At 35.7% G+C, this 16,579-nt stretch overlaps 1 protein-coding gene across 2 annotated transcripts in view; it reads left to right on the top strand.

Moving 5' to 3' along the window:
- The first annotated feature begins 1,006 nt into the window (after positions 1–1,006).
- Positions 1,007–16,579, top strand: part of kcnab1a (potassium voltage-gated channel subfamily A regulatory beta subunit 1a) — a 127,949-nt gene continuing 112,376 nt past the window's right edge. Inside the window, exon 1 of one of the 2 annotated variants that reach the window (XM_051135551.1) lies at positions 1,007–1,515. In XM_051135551.1, the coding sequence (XP_050991508.1) occupies positions 1,280–1,515 (236 nt within the window). In that variant the 5' untranslated portion in view covers positions 1,007–1,279. Of the gene's footprint in view, positions 1,516–8,266; positions 8,286–16,579 lie in introns of those variants that run through there. The other variant, XM_051135553.1, reaches the window with a different exon arrangement.

Raw genomic sequence — 16,579 nt, 5'->3', positions numbered from 1 at the left:
TTATTATTATTATTATTATTTTATTGTGGTAATTAATTATATTTATTAAATTATTGCTTGGCCAGTAACTAATAAATGTCCAATATTAATAATTTATTACAAATAATTTAATGAATTTAAATACTTAAAAAAAACAAAAACAAAAAAACCCCTCAGAAAACACTAGTGGGTCCTAAGGTTGAGAACCACAATATATAAAAAAAAAAAAAAAGAAATCTCTAAAACTAAGTTTAGCCGATAACCAGTAATGGTTTTAGTGTGTTGTGCACCCCAGCCGTTACTGTACAATAAACCTATTCACGGTAATTAGGGATTAATCCTCCTCATTGCTTTTGAGTTTATGTTACGAACTGCAAAGAGTGAGTTATCTGTCCTCGGTCATGAACTCATGTGCTCTTGGGAAAGTCCTGCAGGTGTGACAAATTCATTGGGGGTTATTTATAGGACCCCGTCTGTCACCTAAAAATAAACTTAAACAAAAGCATAACTGACACTACACCACCTCCGCTGACACTATTGTAGCTGACCAGTTTTCCACAGCCTCTAATCTTGAACACACACCGCTATCCATCAGTGCTTCGCTGTGTACATTTCTGTCTCTCCTGAATTTGTGATATGTGTATGACTTTGTTAGGGTCTGTCAGTGAGTGTGTATGGATTACTGCCCCACTGTGTGTGTGTTTGTTGGCTCATCTCCATGGAATTCTGGCTGGGATGCTCAAGCATGCCGATATATCTAGATATGGGAAAGAAAGTCTTTATCACATTCCCACAATCCTCTGGAACAGACATGATGTCAGAGCTGTAGCTCCAGCACTAGCCGAGGGTCAAAGGTCGACTGTAGACGAAGTCTACTGTATCTGTGGAGGCATGAAAGCTGGATCAGAAAATAGTATAGGGGATGAAACAGTGAGTGAGGGAGGGAGAGAGAGAGGTGGAGCGACAGAGATGGAAAGGGTGGGAGAGCAGGGGGAGGGATGGAGGGAGAGATACAGGCAGGGAAAATGTCCCAGATTCCCATGGTGTTTATTAGAGAGTGAAACTAAGAGTCGATCGACTGCAGTCAGATGTGTAACTGACAAGACGGCGAACAGAGAGACAAATTCAATCAGAGGATATTTGCTAGCAAAACCAAGAGCAACAGGATTCTGGGAAACTTGGCTAAAGAGGACATCCAGGTTGTTTGGTTTCTTCCAAAAGGCTAAATACTGAAGAAACAGGAGGAGAAGCTTGTTTCCTAAGGGCCTGCTTGGACTTTGTATGGACGTGAGCAGTCGAGATGTACTTGTACAAAGCCACTTGCCCTGATATCCCCACTCCAAAGCAGAAGGGTGGGCAAAAGGACAGGGGTCAGAGCCGCTGCGGCAAGCAGAACGCCGGAGGGAAGCTTTATCCTCCGCTCGTGTGCCTGCGTTCCAACTCTCAGGTAGAACTCAAACATCTGGAGGAGTTCCTCAACGTACACACACTCTCATTACAGGATTCTGTCCGAGCCAGGACTGGCATGGCCTACAGGTACACACTGAAAAAGTGCAAAGAAACTTTGCGCACACCAGATCCATTCAGTATGTCTTTGGGATTTGTTTTGATACCATTTTTAGATTTTCTGATTCTATGTTTGTGTCTCTGTTTACTTGTCCTTCTGAGTTTTCGAATCCTCTGTCTTTGACAGTTGTTAAGTGAACTTGTCAAATACAAAGAAGTACCGAGAGTGGGAGGAAAAAATCTTTTAAGACTCCTGTGACGTGCTGTTCGTCTTTTCGCCCACATGTGGTTGCATATTGTGTTCTCCTCTGAGTGACGTTACCAGATACCAGAGGAGGAGGAAGATGTTTCCATTGTTCTCATTTGTGCTCATTACCGTTCTGCACGTTTTTTTATTATCTCCCACAGGGAAATCAGGAACATTGGTTGCCCCAGGTCAAAAGCTCTGATTTCTGCTGATAATTTTGTCATTTACATTTATTAATGTTCGCTTTTAATCCAAAGGGACTTGCAAGAGAAGACTGCTAGTTTCATAGTTGCTCAGAAAAGTACAATCATTCCTGTAGTCCATTTTAGAAATGACAAGGCATTGCACAAGGAATTGTGGGGTATGGTCTGATCAAAAAGGTCTGATTTTCCTCATGTGGTATCTGCATGTCAACTGGTTTTTGTGATGTCGTTCCTAAAGTTCAGCTGGTCAACGATGTCAGAATGTTCCTGGCTGAGCTGGATGGTGTTAGAGAAGGCCAGAGAGCCAATAACAAAGGATTTGCACTAGCTTTTATTAGTCTATTCATTTATTAGTGGTTTGCTTTGCGGTTTTGGCTCCCCATCACAGTGTGTCCTTAGGTTCCCCATGGATCACACTACTGGAAAACTGGTGACATCATGAGGTAGTTTTGTCACACACGTGTTTCGAGCAAATGGTCAATAGATAAATCATGATGATTTGTACTGGACTTGAAGACTTAAGTTGATGCTGTAGGTAGGGAGTAGACATATGGTCAAAGTCACTGTCAAGTAAGATTCTGATGTAACAGGGCTGTTCTGCTTTCAAATAACATATGGTGTCTTAACAGGGCTGGAGGGCATATTGGTTCAGTGATAGTGTATTGGAGTGAACTGTAAACTGTCTATTGCATATTTTGGATCTGCATGAAGGTCATTTATCATAACCATCTCTCTCTCGTTGATTTTAAAGCTCTCTCTATCCACAAATAAGCATGGATATTGCTTAGTGAGGGCACAGTAATAATCTTTTAAAAATAAAGCTGAAATATTTGCTATTCTCTTCGAGTAAGTAAAAAGATAATTTCCTTAAAGGATAAGTTCACTTGGAGAATTTTATTTTTCTCCATATAGTGCACTTCAATAGGAGCCAACAGGCTGAAGGTCCAAACTGTAGTTTCAATACAGCTTCAAAGGCCTCTATGATCCCAGTGAAACCATTATTCATTTTCTAAAAAAAAAATGAAAATGAAATAAAAATTTATATACTTTTTAACCACAGATGCTCATCTTGCACTAACTCTGCGATGCACATCTGTGACTTCACGTATTACATGACTCCGTCTAATTTTCTACTCCCACAAAATCATCCAACATCATTATTTTACCTTTTTTTTTGTAAAGGGTGTTTGACTTTATTTGCATGTTCACTTTGGTTGGTACTTTCGCCTACATCATGTGTGACCTTTCCAACGTGATTACATAATGCGTGAAGTCGAGCTAGTGCAGGATGTGCATATGTGGTTAAAAAGTATATACATTTTAATATATTTTTTTAGAAAATGTGCTCTTTGAATTCATGACAAAAACTTACCTGGGGAACTTTTTCGAGAGATGCGAAATATGTACCAATAAATACATATCACTGCAGTTTATAACAGAAATGTCCACTGAGTGGCGCTAAAAGAGTGCTAGGGTTTTTTTTCACCAGAACAGATGAACATACATACAGGTGCATCTCAAAAAATTAAAATATCATGAAAAAGTTCATTTTTTGTTTGTAACTTATTTCAAAAACTGAAACTTTCATATTTTCTATATTACATGTAAAGTAAAAGATTTCAAAAGTGTTTTTGTTTTAATTTTGATGATTAGAGCTTACAGCTCATGTAAATCAAAAATCCAGTATCTCAAAATATTAAAATATTACTTGTAGATAATAGATCAATCAAAAAATGGATTTGCGAAACAGAAAAGTTCAAGTTCTTTAAAGAATGTTAATTTATGCATTCAATTCTTGGTTGGCAGCACAAATTACGGCAAATTACTTGCTCCTAGCACAAATGACAGCATGAGTAAGGAGTGGCGTGGAAGCGATCAGCCTGTGGCACTGCTGAGGGACTATTGAACCTTCAGATCATCTGTATATTGTTGGATCGACTCTTTCTCATCTTATTCTTGAAAATATCCCATAGATTGTTAGTGGAGTTCAGGTCAGGCATGTTGGCTGGCCAATCAAGGACAGTAATATCATGGTCAGCAAACTACTTGGAAGTGTTTTTTGCACTGTGGGTAGGTGCTAAAGTCCTGCTGGAAAAGGAAATCAGCATCTCCATAAAGCTTTTCAGCAGATGGAAGCATAAAGTGCTCCAAAATCTCCTGGTAGATGGCTGCATTGACTTTGGACTTGATACAACACAATGGACCAACACCAGCAGACTTCAAACAGCTTGGATTCTGTGCCTCTCCAGTCTTTCTCTAGACTCTGGGATCATGATTTCAACATGAAATGCAAAATTTACTTTTATCTGAAAAGAGGACTTTGCACCAATGAGCAACAGTCAGTTCTTTTTCTCCTTAGCCCAGGTAAGATGCTTCTGATGTTGTTTCTGTTTCAGAAGTGGCTTGGTAGCCCTTCTACTGAAGACGTCTGAGCGTGGTGACTCTTGATGCGCTGACTCCGGCTTCAGTCCACTCCTTGTGAAGCTCTCCCAAGTGTTTGAATCAGCTTTGCTTGACAGTATTCTCAAGCTTGCAGTCATCCCTATTGCATGTGTACCTTTTCCTACCCAATTTCTTCCTTCCAGTCAACTTTGCATTTAATATGCTTTCATACAGCACTCTGTAAACAGCCACCCCTTTCAGTAATGACCTTTTGTGACTTACCCTCTTTGTGGAGGGTGTCAATTATTGTCTTCTGGACCATTGCCAAATCAGCAGTCTTTCCCATTATTGTGGTTTCAAAGAACAAGAGATACCTGGAATTTATACTGTAGGAATGGACATTTAATGAAGCTCAAATGTAAATATTCTAATATTTTGAGATACTGGATTTTTTGACTTTCATGAGCTGTAAGCTCTAATCATCGAAATTAAAAAAAAAAAAACACTTTTGAAATGTTTCACTTTACATGTAATGAATCTAGAATATATGAAAGTTTCAGTTTTTTAAAATAAGTTACAAACAAAAAATGAACTTTTTCACTATATTCTAAAAGCAGCGCTGTTTTATCATACTAGATACATTTGCAGAAACAATAAAGGTCACATTTCTTTGTTTGCTCTGGTTCAAATAGATAGGGTTGTGCACATTTACTTTGTAAGTTGGTACTTCAAACATGTTACATAATTTGTGAAGTCAAGCTAGTGCAGAATGAGCATTTATGGTTAAAAAGTATATAAATTATTATATTATTATTATTATTATTATTATTTATAAATTTTTTTTTTTAGAAAATGTGCTTTTTGTATTCATATTGGTTTGCACAGAAAAGTTTCTACCTGGTTCTGATGACAAAAATTTACCTGGGGGAACTTGTTCTCATTTCTCTTCCATTACATTTAAACATTCTACAAATCATTTGGAACAATGTAAGTGCAAAATATATAACACTGTTCTAGTAGTTTTTTTTTTTTTTTTTTTTTTTTTTATATTTTAAAAAAAGCTTACAAAAAAAAAAAAAAAAAAAAAAAAAAAAAACTTACTTTTTTTTCACATAATTTGGACAACTTTAAAGGCGATTTTCTCAATATAAATTTTTTAGCACCCACAGATTCCAAATTTTCAAATAGTTGTATCTTGGCCAAATATTGTGCTATCCTAAGAGATCATACATCAATGAAAAGCTTATGATGAATAAATCTCAATTTCCAAAAAATTACACTTCTGACTGCTTTTGTGGTCCAGGGTCACATATGGTACGTTTTATGGTAAAGGCTAGATAGTATACAGATGAACTGTATACAGTAATTACTGTTTTTGAATTATTGTAAGGGGTAGGTTAGGGGTTGGGGTAGGTGATGTTAGAAGATTTGATTTATTTGACGTTTTAAAATTACGTACTATCTGCACTACACCTAAACCTACCCCATAGTGTATGAACAAAAGTGAATGTGAGGTAAAAACGCAGTCAAAAGCATGGCGTGTTTGCTTGTTTTTTCAATCTCTCATCTTTCAGCTCATCCTGAGTCATGTTTTTTTTTCATACCCAAGGATTCTGCATCCTAAGTCCAATTCTGTGTTGGCTAAGCTACCGAGCAAGCTTGTTACGTCTGGTGTTGTGTCCATTTATGCTACCCTGTCGTGGACACCTACCCTAACCCTAACCCAGCATAATCTGATAGGTAGCATTATTTGTCAGAACACCGGAAAAGCAAAACATATAGAGCTGTAATCGTAACTGTGTACAAAAAAGATTACAAGTGCACGCCGTTTTACTGCCTCTAGTGTTCATTTCTTTTTGGAAACTGCAGTGATATGTACTTATTGGTATGTATTTCGCATCTTGTGAAAAGGTTCCCTCAAGTACGTTTTTGTCATGAGACTGGGTTGAAAAGTTCATATTTAAAATGTCATTTGGGGTAACCATCAAGTAACCCCGTAAATTAACATCTTTCTTATACCTTGAATATGTGTAAGTGTACACTACTTAATCATTACAAATATATTCTTTTTGAAAATGTTTTTAAACAAATATAATTAAGTACTAATTCATAAATATATTAAATTGTTTTAGGTTTTGCACCATGTGACATTTAACAACCTAACTTTGCCTTGTCATAAAGGCAGTGAAAAGCAGTAAAACACAAAATTTTTCAAAATCAAAAATGTCTTCTAAGAAAAAATTAAATAAACCAAACTACTTAATCGTGTTTTATTTTCAATAATTGTATTATTTTGATAAAGTTATTTCTTCGTTATAATATCAAGACAGTTTATCAAGACAGTATCACCATGATGTTTTTACATATGCCACCCCAAAAGTATCTAAATGCATTTTAATTTGGAAATGAAAAACATGTTTATTTTGGAAAATGTATGCAGTTTTATGTATCTTTGAATACATTAATAAGCAGGGAAGAAAAAAAGTTGGGCCATGCCCCATTTTGTGGCTTGTGACATTCAGGCATGTGACCCAGGCCACCAGAGCATCATGGTCTGTCAGTCAGTGACATTAGGTCAGTCATTCATGATAACAAACCCAATAAGTCCAATGACTTCATGCTGTTGCACCGTAGCAACTGCACGTTGATGCCTGGAAACAGTTCCATAGGGAGGTCACAGTGCACTTGTAGCTAGTTATGCAACTCTGAGGCATCTCAGATCCAAAACACTAACAGAAAATGAAGCATTTACAATCCCTCATGGTTGCCAAGTGCAGTGATTTAGATCCTGATGTAATGCAAAGGCCTGTGGAAAAAAACTTTTATAGTACATAACCATAACATCTACTACACGTTGTACATTTATGGGCCAGTGTGGTGTTGTTAAATACACTTTTATGGACAAGTAGCGCTGGTGATTAATATCTGTTTGTCAGTTGAGGGAATGCACTGCATAATATTGACTGGAAAGAACTTTAGGGCATAATCTATTTAATCTATTTTCTGTCATCGCTTTCTTTGTTCATTTATTTACAACCCTGCATTCTGCTTAGGGTGCTGGGTTGTAGTTGTGGTTCAGATGCAATTTCTGTCTGACTTATGGTTCTGACAGGTCAGTCCAGAAGACATTCATGGTGGGATCTTGTTGTTTGTGTTTTACTACACTGTGTCATTAAATAAAGGTGGCTTGCCCGGTCTTATTTTCATCAGGCCCCACCAAATCCACAAACTCTCAGTTGTTTTGTTTTCCAGTGGTCCTCAAAGAATTGAATGTTGTGGCCTATTCTGTCATCTTTAGAGTTTGCAGATCAAAATTTGATTATCTTTGGCTTACTGTGTCTTTCCCCATAATACCTTTGCCATGTGCATACACACGTAGTGAAACAAGAGAAATCATCTTATATAAACTCTCTACTCTCTCGCTCCACAGGTTAAATTTCTTTTTGGTCTTGCACATTCCTTTAAAGGAATAAAGCAGCCAAAAATAAAAATGTGCTGAAGATTTACTCAGGCCATCCAAGATATAGATGATTTTGGTTCTTCATCAGAACAGCATTTTTCATTAAATTACTTGCTCACTATGCAGTGAATGGGTGCCGTCAGAATGATAGTTCAGACACCACAATAATCTACAAGTAATCCACTCCATCTTGTGAAGTGAAAAGCTGCATGCTTGTAAGAAACAAATGCATAATTACAGTGTTTTAACTTGAAACCACTGCTTCTTGCTAAAATAGTAGTCCATAACCCATTATAACCTTTAATTTCAGTAAAAATGTCCATCCCCTGTTGTTCTCATAGATGAAAATCCACCAACATATTTGTTTATAACTGTTTTGGACTCTTTTAATGTGTGAACGGTGCATGATCTGTGCATATTTCTCTTCTGATTCAGATGAGATGCTTTTTTGGAGAAAACAATATTATGAATAGAAGACTTGGACTTTACCCGGAACCTGGAAGCAAAGGTTAAACATGTTAATAATGGATTTGTTTATTACAAACACGCAGATTTTCGTTTCACGATTTCTCCAAATACAGTTCAGGTCAAAAGTTTACATACACCTTGCAGAATCTGCAAAATGCTAATTATTTTACTAAACTAAGAGAAATCATACAAAATGCATGTTATTTTTTATTTAATACTGACCTGAATAAGATATTTCACACAAGAGAAAATAGTTGAATTTCTAAAAATGACCCTGTTCAAAAGTTTACATACTCTTGATTCTTTTTTTTTCCCCTTCAGAAAAATCCTTCAGGTCCCACAATTTTTTTTTTTTTTTTTTTTAGCATTTTTGTGTATATGAACCCTTTCCAACAATGACTGTATGATTTTGAGATCCATCTTTTCACACTGAAAACAACTGAGGCACTCATGTGCAACTATTACAGAAGGTTCAAACGCTCACTGATGCTCCAGAATGAAAATTATGCAGTAAGAGGTGGGGGTGAAAACTTTTGGAATTTGATGATCAGGTTAAATTTGACTTATTTTGTTCTCTGGGAAACATATAAGTATCTTCTGTAGCTTCTGAAGGGCAATACTAAATGGAAAAAAAGACATTTAGGCAAAATAGGTAAATGTACACATCTTCATTCTGTTCAAAAGTTTACACCTCTGTCTCTTAATACATTGTTTTTCCTTCTGGAGCATCAATGAGCAAATTAGTCCCTCAGTTGTCCTCAGTGTGAAAAGATGGATCTCAAAAACATTCAGTCATTGCTGGAAAGGGTTCAAACACACAAAAATGCTGAAAAACTGAAGAAAACAAGGGACTAATGAACAACTATCACTAAACAAAAAACACAGCTGTGGATCATTCAGGTAACTACACAGTATTAAGAACGAAGCTGATGTAAACTTTTGACCTCAACTGTATGTTCTAATGAAAAAAAATAAACTACTCTACATCTTGGATGGCCTAAGGGTGATTACATTTCAGCAAATTCTCATTTTTAGGTTAACTATTCCTGACTGTTTATCACAGTCTCAACATAAACAGCTTTAAATGGGCCAGTTTCGAAATCACCAAGAAAGTGCCAGTCACTGATCATTTATTCATTCTGGAAAACTGATAAATGATTGAGGAACGATCACCAGGTGTCCCCATTAAATACTTAATTGCCTTCGCAATTAGATAAGGGATAAACCTGTGACACTGCGTCACTCTGTGCCCCTGTGTCTCATATAGGCCTGAAGGGAGAGGCAGGGTCATATAGACAGAATAGAATCAGTCCTACCACATTCAGACAGGACAGCTCAAAACATGCTACTGGTTTTGACTGATTAGCAGTTCTTTGTCATAATTGATGATCAATGAAATAATTTGGTGAGTGTCAGAATTGGGGATATTTTATAACTTGGCCTTCAAAGGTGAGGTGAGATTGCGCCTTTAGCAACCTGAACTGTAAAAATAAATCCAAACAGTTTTCCCAAACCCTCCCTTCAATATATTCCATTGTCACAGCCAATCGCATGCCATTGGTTTGGCCAGAAGTTTACATGTCAGGCCAGTCAAGCGAACAGAGTCACAGGTTGTATTCGAAACTGAAGGCAGCTGTCTAGCGGACTCCCTTCTCGTATAATCAATTACTTAACTGGCAGCATTTGAAGGCACCATTTAAGGGAAATGATTTGCAAGGCACCATAATGTCACTTCTAATGATCTATAACAAATTCAAGTAAGCTTTAGAAATAGCCAAGTGAATATTTAATGACTGTAGAGCTTATTTCCTACTAGAAATTGAATTGGATTCATTGGATTTGAATGTACCTTAATGACTTCCTCTGCATACTGCTTGAGAAAGATTTATAGTTGTCTCTATACATTAAAGATAAAAGAACATATACTTTATACAGTTGGTAGCTTTTATTGTGTATTTAATAATTAATGTTAGAAAATTCATCTATATAGTTATCCTCACATGCTGAACGCAATAATGTATAGCACAACCAGTGTTCTTTAATTCTTCTGGTTTTTGAACCAGTTATTTTTAGTGAATCATAAACATACAAAGCAACCAGTGTAGTCTTTGAACAATTATTCATTCAAATAAATAATATTTCAAATAATGGTAATATTTTTGTAATGTACCAAGTTGTTAAATTCCCTGTATAATTTACAGTGGCAATATGGACATTATAGCTCATTTGTTATTTAATTCTGATTCATGATTCTGATTTCGCAATCGATTTGAGTGCTTGTGAGTAGTGAATAAAATGTAATGTTTGAATGTGTATTGATTTCCAGCCCTGTAAATACATCACCTATTAAACTAAATTACTGGAATACACACACACACACACACACATATATATATGGGTCACTGACTTATAAGGACTTTCAACAGGCCAATTTACATAAATATATATATATCTGTTGTATTTGTTCAAACATTAAGAATGTCGTGTACACATAAATTCATATTAAAATTTTTAATTAAGTGATTTTAGTATTTTTTCATCTTGATGAATTGGCCATAGCCTTAAAAATGTCATGGCACGACCATGATTTATATTAAAATGAATTAATTTTGTTAGCATGCTTAACATTTTTTAGATGTTCTCAGTAATTAAAGCGTTTATAAACAAAGTATTTGCATTTATTTTGAGTTTGTGTAAATAATAATCTCATATTTTTGTTTTATATAATATATATGTTTTATATAATTTGTTTTATATAATTTCTGAGTTGCCATATTAAATGTAGTTAGCAGACTTATTTTTTCTTCTAACTTGCATAAAACTGATAAAAATGTTTTAAAAATATCAATCACTTAAGCATACTGTAGCAGTGATTCATATTTCAACCACAGAAACAAGATATTTTATTTTTAATTTAATACAGTTATTCTTCTTATTGGTCGCACCACATGATGAGTGGTCAAATAATTAAAAATCCATGTAGAGAGACGTGTGAAAAGTGCAGTATATGCCATTAACTGGAGGCATTTCTTTAGCCCCAGTTATTTCTGAACTTCCCAGTCTTGGCTTCTTAATAGACCCTTCGGCGGGAGTTTGATTAATAGGTGATCTGACCAATCATAACACCAAATACATTGTGTGTACTGACATCTTTCTAACAAGAAACCTTCTGATGTTTATTCATGTTTATTTTGTGCTATAACTAGTAAAGATGAAGAGATGATCGGTTCATGTGTCGCTTGAACTGAGGTGCTACAGCGATCTGTCAGGACACAAAACAATATTTGTTTTTTGAATTTATTTTAAAAAATTACAAAATTTAAACGTAGATTTTTTTCATACCAAAAGTAACCAGTTCTGTCTTGTATATCAGCACGTTGTCAGTTTCCTCTTTGCACTGTGATGCATTTTTCATGATGCATGAGAACATGATGTGTGCCATAAAAGTGCCATGGTTTGTTGGATGTAGCAATAGTAACTAAGGGGGGGGGTGGGTCTTTGCGAAGGGTCAGTTTAGAGTAGCGGGAGGTTGCTGGTTCAGTTTCTAAGATGACAACATGAACATCTTACAGTAGAAAATGACATCAGGAGTTTGTGCTTGACTGAAGTGTCAGAATTAACATCTTGCCTATGGCGAGCATTTATTTTGGCAGTGGAGTGTGGTAAATAAAACGTGGTAAATAGTTATTAATAAATAAATAATAAATTACTAATAGATGCATAATTGCCTAACTAAAATTATATGCTCTAAATTTTTTTTTGCATTTTTTCTCGTATTGTACAAAGATTAAACAAAAACTGAAATGACCCAAATTACATAAAAATCTATTCCAAATGATACTAAAATAAAGAATTATATGTATATAAACCATCAATTGAATATAAAAGCACAAAAACGGCCAATCTGGGACATATATCTATAATGGAAAACACTCTGCAGTGGTCACACCACGTGATATTTGGTCGCACCACATGATATTTTCAAATTCAGTCTATATTTACAAACACAGAATTGGCCACCTAAACAAAACTTAGCTTACTAGCTTACTAGCTAACAAAAATTTACAGATGTACTCACCCTCTTGTCATCCAAGATTTTTTCTGTCTTTCTTTCTTCAGTCATAAAGAAATTATGTTTTGGAAAACATTTCAGGATTTTTCTCCATATAATGGACTGCTATGGTGCCCAGAGTTTGAACTTTCAAATTGCTGTTTAAATGCAGCTTCAAATGATCCCTAATGCGGTTGTAAATGATCCCAGCCAAGGAAGAAGGGTCTAACTTAAGGGTCTTTTCATTTAAAAAAAAAAAAACAAAAACTAAAAATACTAATAATTTAAATATATTTCAATCTCAAACGCTCATCTTGTCTTGCTCTGCCTGAACTCTGTGTATTCTGGCTCAAGACAGGGTATGTCGAAAATCTATTGTCGATCAATTGTATTTTCTCCCTTAACTTCAAAAATTATGTCAAAATCATCCTACATCGCTGCAGAAGTACCGACCCAGTCTTTGCAAACTGAACATGCAAAGAAGATCAAACACCCTTAACAAAAAGGTAAAACAGCGATATAGGATGATTTTGAAGTTGAGGGAGAACATGAGATGGGAATTTTGCGACATAACCTAACTGTCAAGAACCAGAAAAAAAACAGAGTAAGACAAAACGAGCGTTTGACATTAAAAAGTATATAAATTGTATTATTTCTATGAAAATAACAGATCGTTTCGCGATCATGCTTCTTCCTCGGCTGGGATTGTTTACAACCGCATTTGGGATCATTTGAAGCCACATTTAAACTGCATTTTGAAAGTTCAAACTCAGGGCACCATAGATGTCCACTACATGGAGAAAAATGCTGAAATGTTTTTCTCAAAAAAACATAATTTCTTTACGACTAAAGAAAGAAGGACATGAACATCTTGAATGACAAGGGGGTGAGTACATTATATGTACATTTTTGTTTTGGAAGTGGACTTTCAGAGAATCCTTCAGCTTTTCACAAAAACATTAAGCAGCATGTTTCCGAAGCAGGACTTCCGAAAGGGTCATGTGATATCATAGGAATAAATTACATTTTAAAATATATTAATATAGAAAGTATACTAATATTTCATAATATTACTATTTTACTGTATTTTTGATCAAATAAATACACTGGTAAGCATTAGAGGCTTCTTATCGAACTCATTAGTGTATGTATATGAGTATATACTCTCACATCCACCATTTAGCCTGAATAAAGTAAAGTGAGCGAATGATCTTGTATTAAGAACCATAAATAATGTGATTAGATAGCTCTGTCTTTGTCCACTAACAATGCCGACTAGATGTTATTTAGTAGGCAATGGTGTTGGAGAAATGTCTGCCGGTGATGTGATCATGGCATCGGGTTTTAAACACAATCAATAATGCAACCATCAGTTTCAGATCACGTAAACCTGGCGGATCGCTCTGTTCCTCTCTCTCCGTCTCTCTTTTTCACTGTTCGCCTATGACTTTCTTCTCTCTCACTCTCTCTCCTGCTCCATGGAATTACTCCCTTATTTACATAACCTCTGCTGTATTAACCCGAAAGCAGATGCACAGACATTATGTAATTCAATGACCATACTGAGGAACTGCTTAAGTTTCTCAGTTAAAGATCTCTGTTCTTGGCATTTCACAATCATCTTCTTTGTAGCTCATTACTATTGCAATGTTATTAAAGTTTCCTGTCAGTGTTTTGACATTCAAACCTCAGTCAGACTAATGCAGTGTGTGATGTGTGTGAATTATTAACCAAACCGTCTGACCATCGCGTGGTAATTGAGATGTTCACACACCCATGACAGTCTAAATGGGTTCACCTCAGGCACATTGACAGATCTTTCACCGCAGAGACCTGGCGTCAGCATTCAGAATTCCGACTTTGGTCTGAAGAAAACATGAGTAACAAAATGCTAGCCCCCCTCACCCCCGTGAATAGCAATTAGTCTTCATAGAGAATGATTAGAAGGTGTCTTAATGAGCAGATGGATATTGAAGGAGGCATAGGCTGTAACAGTATACTTTCTACTAGCTGGGTGGTGATGGCTCTGTGTAGGTGTGTGTTATGGCAAACACTGTGGTAGGTAAACTTGAGCTCAAATCAGAGTGTAAACAGAACGGATTGTACCCTTGTTCACCAACAGGGGGCCCTATAACCCTTAGTAGTCAGGCTTTCCTTGGTGCAGCAGGTGTACTTTGCTGTGTGTACATTAGTGTGGGTTTTTAATTAAATTGAGAAGCATCAGACTGTTAGAAATTACTTTTTATTGCACCCAATATATTTATATTTGTATTGGAAGAGTTGTAGATGAGTTACAGATGCACTTTTCTCTGTTCAAACTTTTCCTGTGGATAAGGTTTTTTTTTTTTTTTGAAGCAACTATGCTCAACAAGGCTGTTTTTATTTGATTTAAAATTATTATTAAATTATACCATATTTATTGCATTAAAATGTGCTAATACTTTAATATAGGTTAGATTTTAGATTATTAGGTTTTATAATTTTTAATCAATTTTTTGTTATTCATGCAACAATACACTGTTATAATTTTCATTAATAACCATTGCTATTTAGATGATAACTTTGTCTAGTGCTACAGTATGGATGTTTTACTAGTGTTAAATGCTACTTTTACTAGTGTTAAATGCTACTTTTTTCATTGCGCTGATCATTTTTCTGACAGATAATAAGTATAGGTGATGCAGTGTTGCCAGATATTATAAAACAATTATAAAAATAAAATAAAAAAGAAACCAAAATTAGTTAAAATCTATTTTGCTCACCCTAAATGGTAACTTCCTACTTTATTAACTTTCTAAAGTGTCAAATGACATTTAAAAGACACAATCGCTTATAATAATTTGATCTGGCAACACGGGTTTAGGCTCCGCCCATGCTCTTACTCACAACTATCTCAAGCCTTGTTCACTCCGCCAGTGTCTGTTAGCGATCGTTGTCATACCACAAACACTAAACGCAATTCTTGCAAATTGTCTAAACTTAATTATACATGCCGACACTCGTATGAGTTTTAAACAGTCATTCAGAGAAAAAAAAATATTTTTGAACATGAAAAATTTACTGAGGTCTGGACCAATTCGTACATATTTTACGAAAGTGCCTAATTCATATGAATTTGTGCAACCTCACTCGTTTGAATTAGTATGATTTTTGTTAATCATACATATATTACGATATATGTGTGTGTATATATATATATATATATATATATATATGTGTACCAATTCATATGAATTCATACGATTGACCTAATCCTAACCCCACCACTAAACCTACCCGTCACTTTGGAATAGACAAATTGTACAAAATCGTACGAGTGAAGTCATATTCTATTCTCAAAAATGCTTAGAATAGCCGGATCTGCCAACAAGACCCACCCATGCCCTCACTCACAACTTTCTCAAGCCTCGTTCACTTCGCCAGCGTCTTGTAGCAATCATTTTCATACCAACTCTAAATCTTGCAAACTGTCTAAACTTAATTATACATGCAGACACTCATATGAGTTTTAAACATTAAATTAGTCATTCGGAGAAGAAATTGTATTTTTGAACATGAAAAATTTACAGAGGTCTGGACCAATTCATACATATGTAAGGGAAACAGGTCAATTTAGCTCAAAGGGAATTATTTAAGATTTTATAGGGAATTTGAACAGAATCTCCGTTCTACGGCAGATCAGTAAAGATACTTCTCATTTAATATGAGGAAATTCGAATTGTTGGAGGGAGGGTAGGGACGAGGTGGGGGATTAGCCTAACTTTAGCAATGCAGCGCGGAGAGCCACTTCAACAAGCCACAGCGCGGCGGGTATAAACACAACCATTGACTAGAGTGGCTGCTTAGAGCTGTAACACACCACAGATGTGTGCAGTGTGTGGTAAGAGATTTATTCATCATACAGTGTAGACAGCGTTAGCATCACTTATAACGTGAGTGTTTTTTAAAATGCAGAAACTTGCACTAGAATAGGCTAGGCTAATCAGTGATGATGTTCTTTGATAATGTTAGGCTGCTTTTAGCTTTATGCTGGAGCTGGTTTCGGGCAATGAAACTAAGTATGTAAATAATTAAATACATTAGCACGATAATATCATGTATTGGCGATCTCACAGGCTGATGATAGGACCCAACGCTACTGTAGTGTATTATTTACTCACCCTCCACGCATCCTAGGTGTATATGACTTCCTTCTTTCAGACGAATGCAATCAGAGTTATATTAAAATTTATCCTGGCACTCCCTCTGGGGGGTTAATAAAGGCCTCCTGTAGCGAATCGATG

Source organism: Labeo rohita, chromosome 18, assembly GCF_022985175.1.
Source record: "Labeo rohita strain BAU-BD-2019 chromosome 18, IGBB_LRoh.1.0, whole genome shotgun sequence".
Taxonomy (NCBI): Eukaryota; Metazoa; Chordata; class Actinopteri; order Cypriniformes; family Cyprinidae; genus Labeo; species Labeo rohita.
This window is presented reverse-complemented; position numbering and strand designations above follow the sequence as displayed.